The 13,451-nt window shown below is 33.8% G+C and overlaps 1 protein-coding gene across 2 annotated transcripts in view; it reads right to left on the bottom strand.

Annotated features, from left to right (window-relative positions):
• espn (espin) overlaps window positions 1–13,451 on the bottom strand; it is a 159,618-nt gene that overhangs the window by 107,854 nt on the left and 38,313 nt on the right. For both annotated transcript variants that reach the window (XM_056463117.1, XM_056463116.1), the window contains exons 4-5: window positions 10,937–11,119; window positions 3,722–3,853 (exon numbers count right to left, since the gene is read on the bottom strand). In XM_056463117.1, the coding sequence (XP_056319092.1) occupies window positions 3,722–3,853; window positions 10,937–11,119 (315 nt within the window). The remainder of the gene's footprint in view (window positions 1–3,721; window positions 3,854–10,936; window positions 11,120–13,451) is intronic.

A 13,451-nucleotide genomic window follows, 5' to 3' on the forward strand; every position in this document is an offset into this window, starting at 1 on the left:
GCTCTCTCTTCAACTTTCAGGTTTGAGGTGGGGGAAGAAATGGCAGAGGCAATTCAAATGTACCATCTCTAAATTAAAAAAGGCCACTTACGCGGCATCTGTGTGTAAAGATTATTACCTTATTTTTATTTTATTCTTATTATTTATTTATTCATTCATTCATTCGTCATTCATTTTCTTTTTGGCTTAGTCCCTTTATTAGTCTGTAATTGCCACAGCAGAATGAACCGTCAACTTATCCAGCATATGTTTTACGCAGAGGATGCCAGGAGGGCCAGCTGGGGCTTCGGGACGGAGTGAAAGGAGAGGCAGGACTTTGCCCCGAGTCTGGGAAAGATGGCTTGCCGTCATTACACTAGTTTTCCGATGGCACACGAGTTACATGCGCCAAACACATGAACAAATAAATTAATAAATAAGGGAAAGAAAACATCTAGCCTTATAGGCTGAGTTCTTTTTGATTATAATCGCCGTTAAGTTTCCGTTTTAAATGTAAGGCTGTTGCAAAAAATAATAAAATTGCTTAAAATAATACAATTTTAATTTATAAGTGACTTTGCTGCGTCCCCCTTGATGTTTCAATAACGCATAATAGTCTATACACCATATTAAAGACACTTAAATAGACATGATTTCGGCCTCACTGATGCCCATTAACTCCTGACAGACAAGCTTTTGGTTATGAGAAGGGGGAAGGGGTCTCCACTATTAAGTGTTTTTCACAAACATGAATACACAAAATCCAAAACTCCTATAGGACGGATGGCGTAACAAAACCTATGCGTTTAAAAACGAAACCGCATTAAATATGGGGCCTTATGAAAATGAATGTTTCTATCTTTTGAACGGTGACGGCATAATATCATGGAATTACTTTCAATAGCAAAATAAAAAACATCTCAAGGAAGAACGGACAAAAGAAAGTCTCACTTCTATCACTCTTTAAAAGTTTTGGTTTGGTTCATTGTAAATGCTCAGTCTCGTTATGAACTGATCTTCATTTCTCTGTGTTGGTGGAATAAAGCAGGCGAGTCAGCCACACCAATTTATGAGCAGACAGAGCAGGATTCTCATGATGACCACCAGCGCAATTCCGCTCTTTGTTATGAGCCGTAGTTTCAGTGTAAACTTAGTAAAGGTGAGTTTCTTTGGCGATGATGTGTACAGTGTTAGATTTTATATTTAGCGGACATTTGCGCTGAACACGCGGTGAATGCAACGCATCGAGATTCGGGCACCTTCTCCGAAAACACTCGATTGATCTCAGCTGGCGGATCAACATTTACCTCATGTTATGATCGCTGTCATCTGCGCCATTATTATTATTATAACTTTAGGGGAGGTTTGCAAACCTGTGCACTTTTCACTCTTCAGCCGTTTGTATTTCCTGCAGTAACAAAAGCTCCCTGTTCATTATATTCAGACACACAAATGCTCCCAAATATATTATGAGGGCGCATAGATTAAATTTCGGGCGCTCATGCGACCAAAATGGTTGCAATTTCGAGCCCTGTAGTATAAGGACATGTATTCAGACCACAACTGAACGTTTGAAGAAAATTGAATGCCTTATTATTTAGAATTAGCTATTATTGATGTAAATGCAGCCGTTCAAGGCGCATAATTGATTTATTACGGTACTGACGGTATTAGAAAATCCATGTCGTGGCGCAATGTCACACCGGTGATGACTATGACACCGGTGTACCGCCCACCCCTACTACCTGTTATTTAAAATATCTATATTACGCTCCAAGCATTCGCCAAAAAGAAAATATTTCTAAGTAAAAACACAAAACATAGCTGAATAGAGTGTTGCCTGCTTTAGAGGATGGGTTAGTAATTATATTATAACTGGTTATGTTCAGGTCAATGAAATAATACCTTTAATAAATAAAATATGTTCGTAAGAACGTGGTGGGCCAGTGATTCCGTCGCTGTCATCAGTGGTTTAATGAGCTCAGGAGAATTCTGCTTTGCATTTTTCTATGCATTACTAACATCACTAAACCAGACATTTGTTTTATAAGTTAACCAAATATTCGCAGAGATTCAGCAGTTTTTTTTTCTGACGCGTTTGCCAGTCATGCCAGTCAGTGAAAAAAAAGTAACCGTGGCCCTGTTTGCAGGTATTAATATTCGTTTTTTCGTCAATCTGATGCAATTTTTATTATTTATACAGGACGTTAAAATGCAATTAAAAGTTTCAAATCAATTAAACTCAATTTATAAAAAGGCTAGCCTATTTTATGCATTAAATATAACTAATTTCCTTTATTTCTGATTAGACCATGCTTTTTAGACTATTTTACAATTGTAATATGTGCATATGCTTTTTTTTTAAAATAACATTCGTTTAACAAATATTTTAGCACATCGAAAGTAATTAAGTGACCTGTTTTTTTTTTTTTATTAAAACCTTTATGCAAAAGGATCAGAGGATAAATTATCGTAGGATAAACGTATCTTATGGAAAAACACCAATTGACGGGCTCTGCTTTCGGTTTTAAAAGAATCAAGCAGCTTTAAAAAATATAATTTGCTGAAGAGAAATGACAGGAAAAAAAGAAAGAAAAAGATAAAATATTTAGGGACTGTTAAACGAACATTTTTCTTTAATATATTCTTTCGACTCCGAAACATCAGCTAAGAAAGATTATGATGAATGACGGAGTTTCTCTATTGCCTGCTTCAGCAGTTGTCCCGGTCCCGCTGGTTATGAACGAGGAGGCGGAGAGAATGCGCTGTTTAGTTTCGGCTTGATATATTTAAATAGAAACTAACACCGAACTGCTTTTAACGCTCAAAAAGTTAAACTAAAATGCACAATTCTTGTTGGTTGCACCCGCGGGATGCACAATGAACCAAACGCGGCATTATTTTAATTCTATATTCGTGAAGAATGAGCCATGAGATTGAGATTTTTGAAGGTGCTCTAGCGGCGAAGTTCCTGGCAGAGTAGCGAGTGAAAAAATGTGCATAAAGAAATTGGACAAGAGGAATAACATTTTAAATTATATAACAAGCATCGTATTCTTTCTAATCCTCGCCCAGTTTTAATACAAGTTGTGTTTTTTTAATATTTGTGGCTGGGAAGTTTATTAAGAATATATTTATAATTATATATAATTAAATAAATACATAATTATATATATATATATATAGAGAGAGAGAGAGAGAGAGAGAGAGAGCTGCTGTAAAGGCTATTTCTTTCCGTTCGCATCCCGTCCCTTTGCGCCCCCTGGCGGCTTTTTCACAAACTGCGGTCTTACACTAAAAACAGAGCAGCATTTATTTCAAACGGCGGCGGTATAAGCCACGGCGGTAATAGCCACTTTGAACTCTCACCTACTGTATATATATATATATACACACACACAAGAGGGACATTCTAAAAGGTTGGCACAGGGTAATTACAGGCAGTAATGAATGAAGGGTGACGAGGGGGCGAGAAACCACATCACCACACCAGGGACATACAATCATATTCTCTGTACACACACACAATGTATACAATGCACAATTAAAGGTGCACTTAGTTATTTTTCCTCATTAAAAACAAAACCACCCCCTCATTAACTATTCACCCCCTTATCAATTAAAGTTTAGTTCCTTATTAAATGTCTATTTAAACTGTATATAAGGATACAAGTAATCGTAAATTTTAACAACCATTACAAAACCTTGACTGCTGATGTGCAGGTGTGTTTTTATCTCTCACCATGTTTTCGACAGTGCGGAGATACTTGGCACACTGTTGATGCCCGTTGTATTCAGCTAGATCCGCTGCTGAGAATCCATCCTGATCCCGTATGCCAAGATCTACTCCATTTACCACGAGAATTTGACAGCACTGCAAAGAGAAACAGAAATTACCTCACTGATTATCTTTGTTTGTTTTGCTAAATATATTTAATCTTTCTACACTGCTGGGTTCCACACAATCGATTTGTGTTGGGACAACATGAAGGAATTAGGTTAACATATTCGTTTTAACAAATTTAAGTGGATTGAACATAAAACAATCAAGCTGTTTTCCAAAATTTCAAGAAACTGATGTTCATGATGTCAATTTATATAAGTAGTTTAAACAGACAGGAATCATCATTTGAGTGTATGAAATCTGTGCGTATTGCTTTGTCAGGGTGTTTTTTATGTGTTTCAATACATGCATAATGTATTATGCATGTATTGAAACACATAAAAAGTTTAGGCAGTTTAGGCAGTGGGCTGTAGCCCACCTTTCAATATGTTGCATCATCTAATAAATAATCCTAACAAGTATGCGTTATAAGGCATGCTATTACACTGTAAAAAGCGATTATTTACTTAATTTAAAAAAAGTGAGTAAACCTAATGCCTAAAATATGCTGCATGTAAGTTTTTGTCTCTTATAATGCATAAAAATACCTTAATATGTGTCCAGATGAAACATGCTAAGTGAACATTTAAATCTAAATCTAAAAAACAATGCTAAAGTCAGATATTCTGCTTTGAAAATGTGAGTTACGTGCCGGAACGTCTGTCTTGTTTGGGTCATTTTAACCCACCCACTGCCACTTTAGCCAATTATATTTCAGCACCCCTGGTAGTCTTGATGAAAAAATGCATATTTAATTCATTCAGTCAGAAAGGCTCTCAAACTATTCATCCGTGACCGAAAATGCGACCTCTGGTGGACAGTAGCAGCCTCTGAAATGAGACACAGATTCCGCAGTTCCACATGAGGTGGTTATTAATTAGCAAATAATATTAATATTATGAATGTAAACATTAGCCATTGTAACCATGTGTTCTATCAACATGCTTTGAAAAGATTTGCAGTGATAAGCAATTTGGCTGTTTCCACCAGACAACACCACAGAAATTTAAATACAGCCATTCAGAAGCACAGAATAGTGCACTTACTGCACTCTAGCCAAAATGGTAAGGTTTATAATCTAATTAATACATATTAAACCTCTTTAACAGTATTAAATGTACATGCTGAATCACTGATTTGTGTTGGTTTGCACTGAGTCAAAGTTCTGAAGTTCAATTTCAAATGTTTTTTTATTTTTATTTTCAAGATCTAAGGTAAAGTATAATGTGAATGGGATGCTGACAAGGAAGGTGCGGATACAAATGCAGGTTTATTGAGAATGGTCAGGCAAGCAACGGTCAAAATCAGGAACAAAGAGATGTATACTGGCAAGTCCAGAGTTGTAGTCAAATACACAGGCGATTGGTCAGTTTAGGCAGGCGGCAAACAACATAAACAAACAAACAAGGCAAGGGTTAAAAACACAGCAAACCAAGGCAAAGAAAGTGCGTCGTAATATTCATAAAACTGTTTAAAAGATAGATGTGTGTGGGTGCGCTGTTTAAATAGTCCTTGAAATCAGTTCATGAACAGCTTCCAGCCATGAGTGTGTGTAATCAACCCAATGAGAAACAGGTGCGTGTGAGAGGTGCATGACTGTAACTTGTAGTCTATATACCAGCAGATTTGTAGTCCTTTAGCGAGCTGTGTGTTTACTAATGATCTGCCAGGATTAACTGGTGATTGTGACAAAATCTGCGGGTGCTTTCAGTAGTATGGCATTAAATTTCATGTAAAATGTAATGTCATTCAAACTGACATTATTAGCATTTAACACTGACTAAAGCATTTGTGGTGCAGCTGAGGTGATCATTGTCAGTTTTCTGTTGTTCAGCTGCAAGAAATAGAAGCCATTTCTAATATATAATTTCAGATGTTGGTTAGAACAAAAACTCCTTTTTAATATTCCTTCTATCGTGTGCCGTTGCTTTTATTTAGAACACGGTTTAAATCAGCCTTTAGGCTCAATAGTCACGCACAGTTACGTCAATCTGGCAACCAGCAATTGCATGTGTTTTGAACCAGAATTGCAATACCTAGTTCAACCACTGGGTGTCAAACGTACATACTGCACCTTTAAAAGAAACAAGTTGATTTTACTTTTAAAAAGTCAGTAAACCCATTGATTTAACTGTTATAATTATGCACACAGTTTTTTACTTAATAATTATAAGACAAGTTTGCTCCTCTTTTTTAAGTAAAGTCAACTAATCACTTTTTACAGTGTAGATTATTTAAATTTTCATTATTATCAGTAAAATGATTATTCTTTTGCACATTTCCATACAATTTTTGACTTATAACCACTTCTTATTTTATGGCTGTTTAAAACACCAATAACATTCGTTACTTCACTTAAAATCGACAAAGCACTTATTAATATATATTATGTTTAATAAATATGAATGGGGAACAACAACGCTATATCACGGCAATTCGTAACTTTTTAATTTAGCGGCTAATTCGTATGAATTCGTAATTAGTACAGTTCTGTATGATTTGCTTATCCCCAATGACGGTTGAGTTTAGTGATGGGGTTAGGTGCCACGCCTTTTTTTTTAAAATTGTACATCTTCGTATGACTGAACTCGTAAAAATTCATGCGAATTAGCCACTAAAATGATCAAACTTAAAATAGTTATGCTTCCTTATGAGATAAGGCTGGGAACACATTAATATAAAGCCAATATGCAAATTAACAAGCAGCCAGCTAAATATGAGGCTATTTAGCTAAAATTAGCTACTAGCAATTACAAAATGGTTACCAAATTATAATTTATGAGCTCATATTAAACCTGTTTAGATGTTTTAAAAGAAAGAAACTATGATATATTATGATCCATCATAACGTAGGTGTATAAAATTATGGTAAGTATTATTACTGTTGTTATTTTTATGCATGATGTGATATAATACATTATAATGGTGTTATGCCTGATATGCAGTTGAAGTCAGAATTATTAGCCCCTCTTTGAGTTTTTTTTTTCTTTTTTTGATATTTCCCAAATGATGTTTAACAGAGCAAGGACATTTTCACAGTATTTCTGATAATATTTTTTCTTTTGGAGAAAGTCTTATTTGTTTTATTTTGGCTTGAATAAAAGCAGTTTTTAATTTTTTTAAAGCCATTTAAAGGACAAAATTATTAGCCCCTTTAAGCTATATATTTTTTCGCTAGTCTACAGAGCAAACCATCGTTATACAATAACTTGCCTAATTACCCTAACCTGCCTAGTTAACCTAATTAACCTAGTTAAGTCTTTAAATGTCACTTTAAGCTGTATAGAAGTGTCTTGAAAAATATCCAGTCAAATATTATTTATTGTCATCATGGCAAAGATAAAATAAATCAGGTATTAGAAATGATTTATTAAATCTATAATGTTTAGAAATGTGTTGAAAAAATATTCTCACTGTTAAACAGAAATTGGGAGGAAAAAACAAACAGGAGGGCTAATAATTTAGGGGGGGCTAATAATTTTGACTTCAACTGTATAATACTTTATGAATGCATTTAGTTGCTGTAATTAATCATAAAATCTGCTGAAATAAGGGATTACTGTTCATTTTAGGTAATTTAGTTATAGTTACTAGTAATGTACTTGCCTTAAATAATGAAATAAATGCAACACTTCAAAAAATATATAAACCAATTCAAGAAGGAGTAAAGTAATTATATTTTTGGTTATGCAAAAATATTTACCCTAATAATAATATTTAATTAAATGATATCTTTTTTCAAGATAAATGAATATGACTATGAAACAATTAAGTCAGAAAGGTGGTATAAATTATGGTATAAACTCAGAGAAGCAGAGTCATTTCATTTATTGACTAAAGTAAGTCTGTCAGTGACGATATATTACAAGTAAGAAATCTTCTGTCACTGCTTTGCAACATATCCTTTTTTGAAATACATTTAGTTTTCCTTCTTTTTTATAAATAATTGTATTTCACTAAAGAATTCTGCGTTTGTTATTAAAATGCTTTAGTAAAAAGTGAGAGATAAAGAACGATATCCAAGCAATAGTCCTCACCTCCGGTTTTTAGCAACAGAATTGTGCACATTATTAAAATGAATGCAGTAAAAGGTTTGTTGTTAATAACAGCTGTCATGCGTTTAGCCCTCAGGTGGAGAACAAGAGACAATACACTCTGACAGTCGCTGTGTCTCGCTCTTTCTGTCAGCAGCGACTCAGACGGATAATGTTACAAGCCAATAAAGTGCCGTGGAAAGTTCTAAACTTTCTGTAACTGGCATTGTGGCCATTGGTGGCTACACGGTTGTTTTTTTGTTGGGGTGCTGAGGGGGGCTTAACACTTTTGAGGGGATGCTAAAAATATATAATTGAAGTCAGAATTATTAGCCCCCCTGTTTATTTTTTTCCCCAATTTCTGTTTAATAGAGAGAGGATTTTTTTAAACACATTTCTAAACATAATAGTTTTAATAACTCATTTCTAATAACTGTTTTTAAGCTATTTTATTTTATCTTTGCCATGATGACAGTAAATAATATTTGACTAGATATTTTTCAAGACACTTCTGTACAGCTTAAAGTGACATTTAAAGGCTTAACTAGATTAATCAGGTTTACTAGGTAGGTTAGGGTAATTAGGCAAGTTATTGTATAACGATGGTTTGTTCTGTAGACTAGCGGAAAAAAATATAGCTTAAAAGGGCTAATAATTTTATTCTAAATATTTTATTTTATTCTGCCTTTTATTCTAGCCAAAATAAAACAAATAAGACTTTCTCCAGAAGAAAAAATATTATCAGATATACTGTGAAAATCATTTGGGAAATATTGAAAAAAGAAAAAAAAAAATCAAAGGGGGGCTAATAATTCTGACTGAAACTGTATATAATCTAAATCTGAATAATGTGCACATTTGGTCACCTTGTGGTTTTTAATAAACACAACTTTCCAAATTGCATGTTTAACATTTTTTTTCTGCTGTGCTAAACTTCTCATATGCCACTATTATGGTAATATAGGCCAACATTCTTACAAATTCATCCAATTTATGAATGTACATAAAGACAGTAAGGATTATTTTCTTGTATCTTTCCTTTTCTTTCTTTCTTTCTTTCTTTCTTTCTTTCTTTCTTTCTTTCTTTCTTTCTTTCTTTCTTTCTTTCTTTCTTTCTTTCTTTCTTTCTTTCTTTCTTTCTAATTGAATTTTTTATAGATTTGTTTTACTTTATTATGAAAGAAGAATTGATACTGACAGGAAGTGATGTTAGAGATAGAGAGAGGGAGCTGGCATCAGAAAAGGTAAATGTAGGATGGTACTTAATTGAGTTTAAAATAAAATAAAATAAAATAAAATAAAATAAAATAAAATAAAATAAAATAAAATAAAATAAAATAAAATAAAATAAAATTAAATTACATTAAATTAAATTAAATTAAATTAAATTAAATGTATGTGTTTACAAATATCAGAAAGATGTGGTGAAAAAAGTTTATCAAGCAGTAATAAGGTTAATAATAATAAAAATAAAACAGTTTGGTAATCTTTAAATGCTTTTTAGGTTGTTTTTAAAGGGGACCAATTATGTCCCTTTTTACAAGATGTCAAATAAGTCTCTGATGTCCTTGAAGTTTGGATGTGAAGTTTCAGCTCAAAATAGCCCACAAATAATGTTTTATAACTCTCTGAAACTGCACCTTTTAGGCTTTGATCCAAATTGTGCCATTTTGGTGACTGCCGCATTAAATTAAAATGAGATTGCGCTCCCAGCCCTCTTTTTAAAAGTTCAAGAAACCTTTGAGTACTTTTTTTGAGATTTTTCAAATTTGTGCGTGTTGAGCATCAGTTAAGACAACGTTAGCATCTGATAGCTTTAATTGTGGGTAAAACTAGATAATTTTTAGCTTTCGTCAGCTAATTTCATCTTCCGGGTTTAAAATAATTTTTTGGGCGAGATCAAAATCGCTGACGTAGCACGATTCTCCTAGTGGAGTGATGCCGCGTTGGTTTCTCATTATTATTCATAGCTGAGTTTTCTTATCCTATGAGAAGACCTTGCTTCTTAATAATTCATGATTGCGCATGCTTTCCGAAGGCAAGGCAGACCTGCCAAGCGCTGAGATCGCGTCCACGCACACCACACAGTATTTAGCCATTTGTTTCCATGAGCCACGGGTTTGTTGCATGTGTTTCCAGACAATGCTGTCAGGGCTGATTCACGAAAGCTGTTGGTTTGCAGCAAGCATTTTTGTTGGGAGAGCTGTACGAGAATTGGAGAATGGCAGACTTTGTCTTTTATCAGTTGAGTTAGTTACCATTCAGACACATCGCCTATCTCCCTGCTGCTGTGTTTGCACATGTTTAAAATCCTTCAGATTACCAGCAGGACTAATGGTTGAAATAGCCCGGGGACAAGACCTGCTGCACTGCTATCCACTGTGTCTGCATTCAGACCCGAGGATTCAGGAAGAGAGTAGTCCTCCTCATTTATAGAGTTTAAATAAACATGATTATCCTAATAATTATATAACAAATTGTGGTTACGTGTATATGAAATTACAAATAACAAATGTAGCAGGACATTAAATTACTTACTGTTTTTTTCTTTGCATTTCAACCTTGTAAACTATATTATCATGGGTCTGTGTCTCATTTTGTGAGCCAACTGAAATCAGTTGTTTGCTCCCCTCTTTTTCCCCTGCTTAGCCGGTCACGCCCACTCTACACGCCCACACCCCTTCAGCTGTCAGTTTTGACAACTAACGTAATGGTGAGCAGGAGGAGTCTGTTAGACTGTAATAACTCTTCCCACACCCTTTTTTTCTAATCTGTCTAAATGAAATGCCTACTTTACTACATCCAAACAGCTCGCAGTAGAAAAAACAAGCCACACCCACTGTTTTCTCATTTAAAATTCAGTTTCTCAAGGAACTGCATCATAATATTACAAGCTTCCATGCAAACTTTAAATCCATAATGTTATTTCCCAGCAAATCTTTATAGACGTCGTAGCTATATACCCTACAATGGCGTTTCCAATAGATCCAAGAAACATTACAGAGTTGTTTTCATGGTAAGTTTTTCGTTTCATACATACCTCTAGCTCTCCGTTCTCAGCTGCGTCATGAAGAGGCGTCCCGCCCCAGCTGTCTGTCATTATTTCCCCGCCGTGCAGAAGAAGCCAGCTGAGAACCTTGGCATGACCGCGGCTGGCGGCAAAGTGCATGGCAGTGGCCCCATCATTGTCTCTGTCAGACAGGCTGATCTCCGTGAAACTCATCTGCGGAAGACAAACAAAAAAAAATTACATCAAAAAAGGAAAATAAATTAGTCACATTTTGTTGATTCTAAATTATTAGCCCCCCGTATATTTTCTCTCTAATTTCTGTTAAACAGAGAGATTTTTTTCAACACATTTCTAAGCGTAATAGTTATAATAATTAATTTCTAATAACTGGTTTCTTTTATCTTTGCCATGATGACAGTACATAATATTTTAATACACTGTAAAAAGTAATTTGTTAGGTTTTCTTAATTGAATTATGGAAACTCATTGACTTAATTTAATTAAGTAATCGTAACTTTATCGCATTAAGTATCGCATTTACTAATGTAGAAAAAGTCATTCTTACTTATACTGAGTCACATTTACTTAGGTCAATTAAGTCAACTTAACTTTATATCATTTACTAATGTAGTAAAAGTAATTCTTGCTCATATTGAGTCACATTTACTAAGGTCAATTAAGTTATGTTAACTCACCTGATACTGTACTACGAGGAATGATGCTAGTAAAGATTACTTAAACAACAGTGTTAATTATGTGTAATTAAACTTTATGGTAACTAGTAAAAACCACAGGTGTTGGTGGATATTTTAGCTAAAATTGTAATTTAAAGGTTTAACTAGGTTAATTAGGCAGGTTAGGGTAATAAGGCAAATCAGTGTATTACAATGGCTTTTTCTGTAGACAATTGAAAAAATATATTGCTTAAGGGGGCTAATAATATTGACCTTAAAATGGTTTTACAAAACTTTAAACTGCTTTTAGCCAAAACAAAACAAACAAGACTTTCTCCAGAAGAAAAAATACTATCAGAAATACTGTGAAAAATTCCTTGCTCTGTTAAACATCGTTTGAGAAATATTTGAAAAATAAAAAAAAATCACTAACAATTCTGTCGACTGTATTTATATAGTGCTTTATAATATGCAAAGCTTTTCAAAGAACATTCTGAACATTGATAAATCAGAAAAATAAAAGTTAAAATTCATTAATTGTTGACCTAATTCAATCTGATTAATAATCAGCTTACCTCAACATTTCCATATTTGTTAATAAATTAATCACACCTGTTTCTAATCAGTTAATTGTGAGAAATAAGTCTTGTTTATGTGATCAATTTCGAGTGAGCAAAAATAATTTTCTATTATAATTAACATTGTACTGATGAACTTCACAAAAGGAACGTCACAACATATTTGAAATTAGATGCTTTAAGTAATTAGACATTGACTCCTTGATTTGTGATTCTGCAAATGTATAATTGAACACAATTAAGCAAATACCACAAAATTCAGTGGAGCTTTGATACTAATTTCAAGCTGATTTTACCAGCCAGATCTCACGAGGGAAACTAAAGTATTTTATGTTTTGTCCGTTTATTGACTAATTCATACAAGTTTAGTCATTTGCAAATGTATGATTTTAAAAAGGAGGCATGGCGCCCAACCCTAAACTCAACCGTCATTGGGGATAAGCAAATCATACTAAATTTTATGAATGAGATCGTACGAATTTTGAACTAAAAACTAAATCAAAAAGTTACGAATTGCCGTGTGATCATGTTGAATCCCAGCCTTAGTAATAGTTTATGGCATCCATCAACTGGTCAAAGGAACACTCAGTTTTTTTTTTTTTTGAAATAGGCTTATTTTAGTCCGCTAGATTTATACAAGAATCTTAAATTGACATTATTAAGGTTTATAGATCAGGTTTTTAACTACAAAAATAAATAAATAAATAAATACAGCTCAGTTTTAATTAGCAGCTCAAATTGGGCAATTGCAATTTGGTTGACTTGGTATTCATATGTCCACAAATGTATATCAAGTGTATTTTCACTATTTAGCAGACCACTTGGACAAAATGCAAATAAATAGATTTTTTTGCTTTGAATTTATTGAAATTTTATTGCTTTTTATTGCTGATAAAGTCATTTAAGAGCTAGATTTTAAAAGAATGCTCCAATATTCAGAGTAAACATCATTTTACAGCTCCCCTAGAGTTAAAAAGTTGAGTCATTTTACCGTCTTTTCATCCATTTAGCCGATCTCTGGGTCTAGCGGAAGCGTTTTAAGCTTAGCTTAGCATAAATCATTAAATTGGATTAGACCATTAGCATGGAATTATCAAAACTCTGTCTTGAAATTTACAAGTGAGATGCTAATGCATCTTCCTCCACAGTCCAAAGACATGCGCTATAGGTGAATTGGATGAACTAAATTGGTTGTAGTGTGTCTGTGAATGTAAAAGTGTATGGGTGTCACATATACTAAGCTCTCAGTGTTTAATTATTACTCTAAAGGAGTTTCTCCTAATTTTTGGGGTC

The sequence above is a fragment of the Danio aesculapii genome, chromosome 8, assembly GCF_903798145.1.
Source record: "Danio aesculapii chromosome 8, fDanAes4.1, whole genome shotgun sequence".
Classification (NCBI taxonomy): domain Eukaryota; kingdom Metazoa; phylum Chordata; class Actinopteri; order Cypriniformes; family Danionidae; genus Danio; species Danio aesculapii.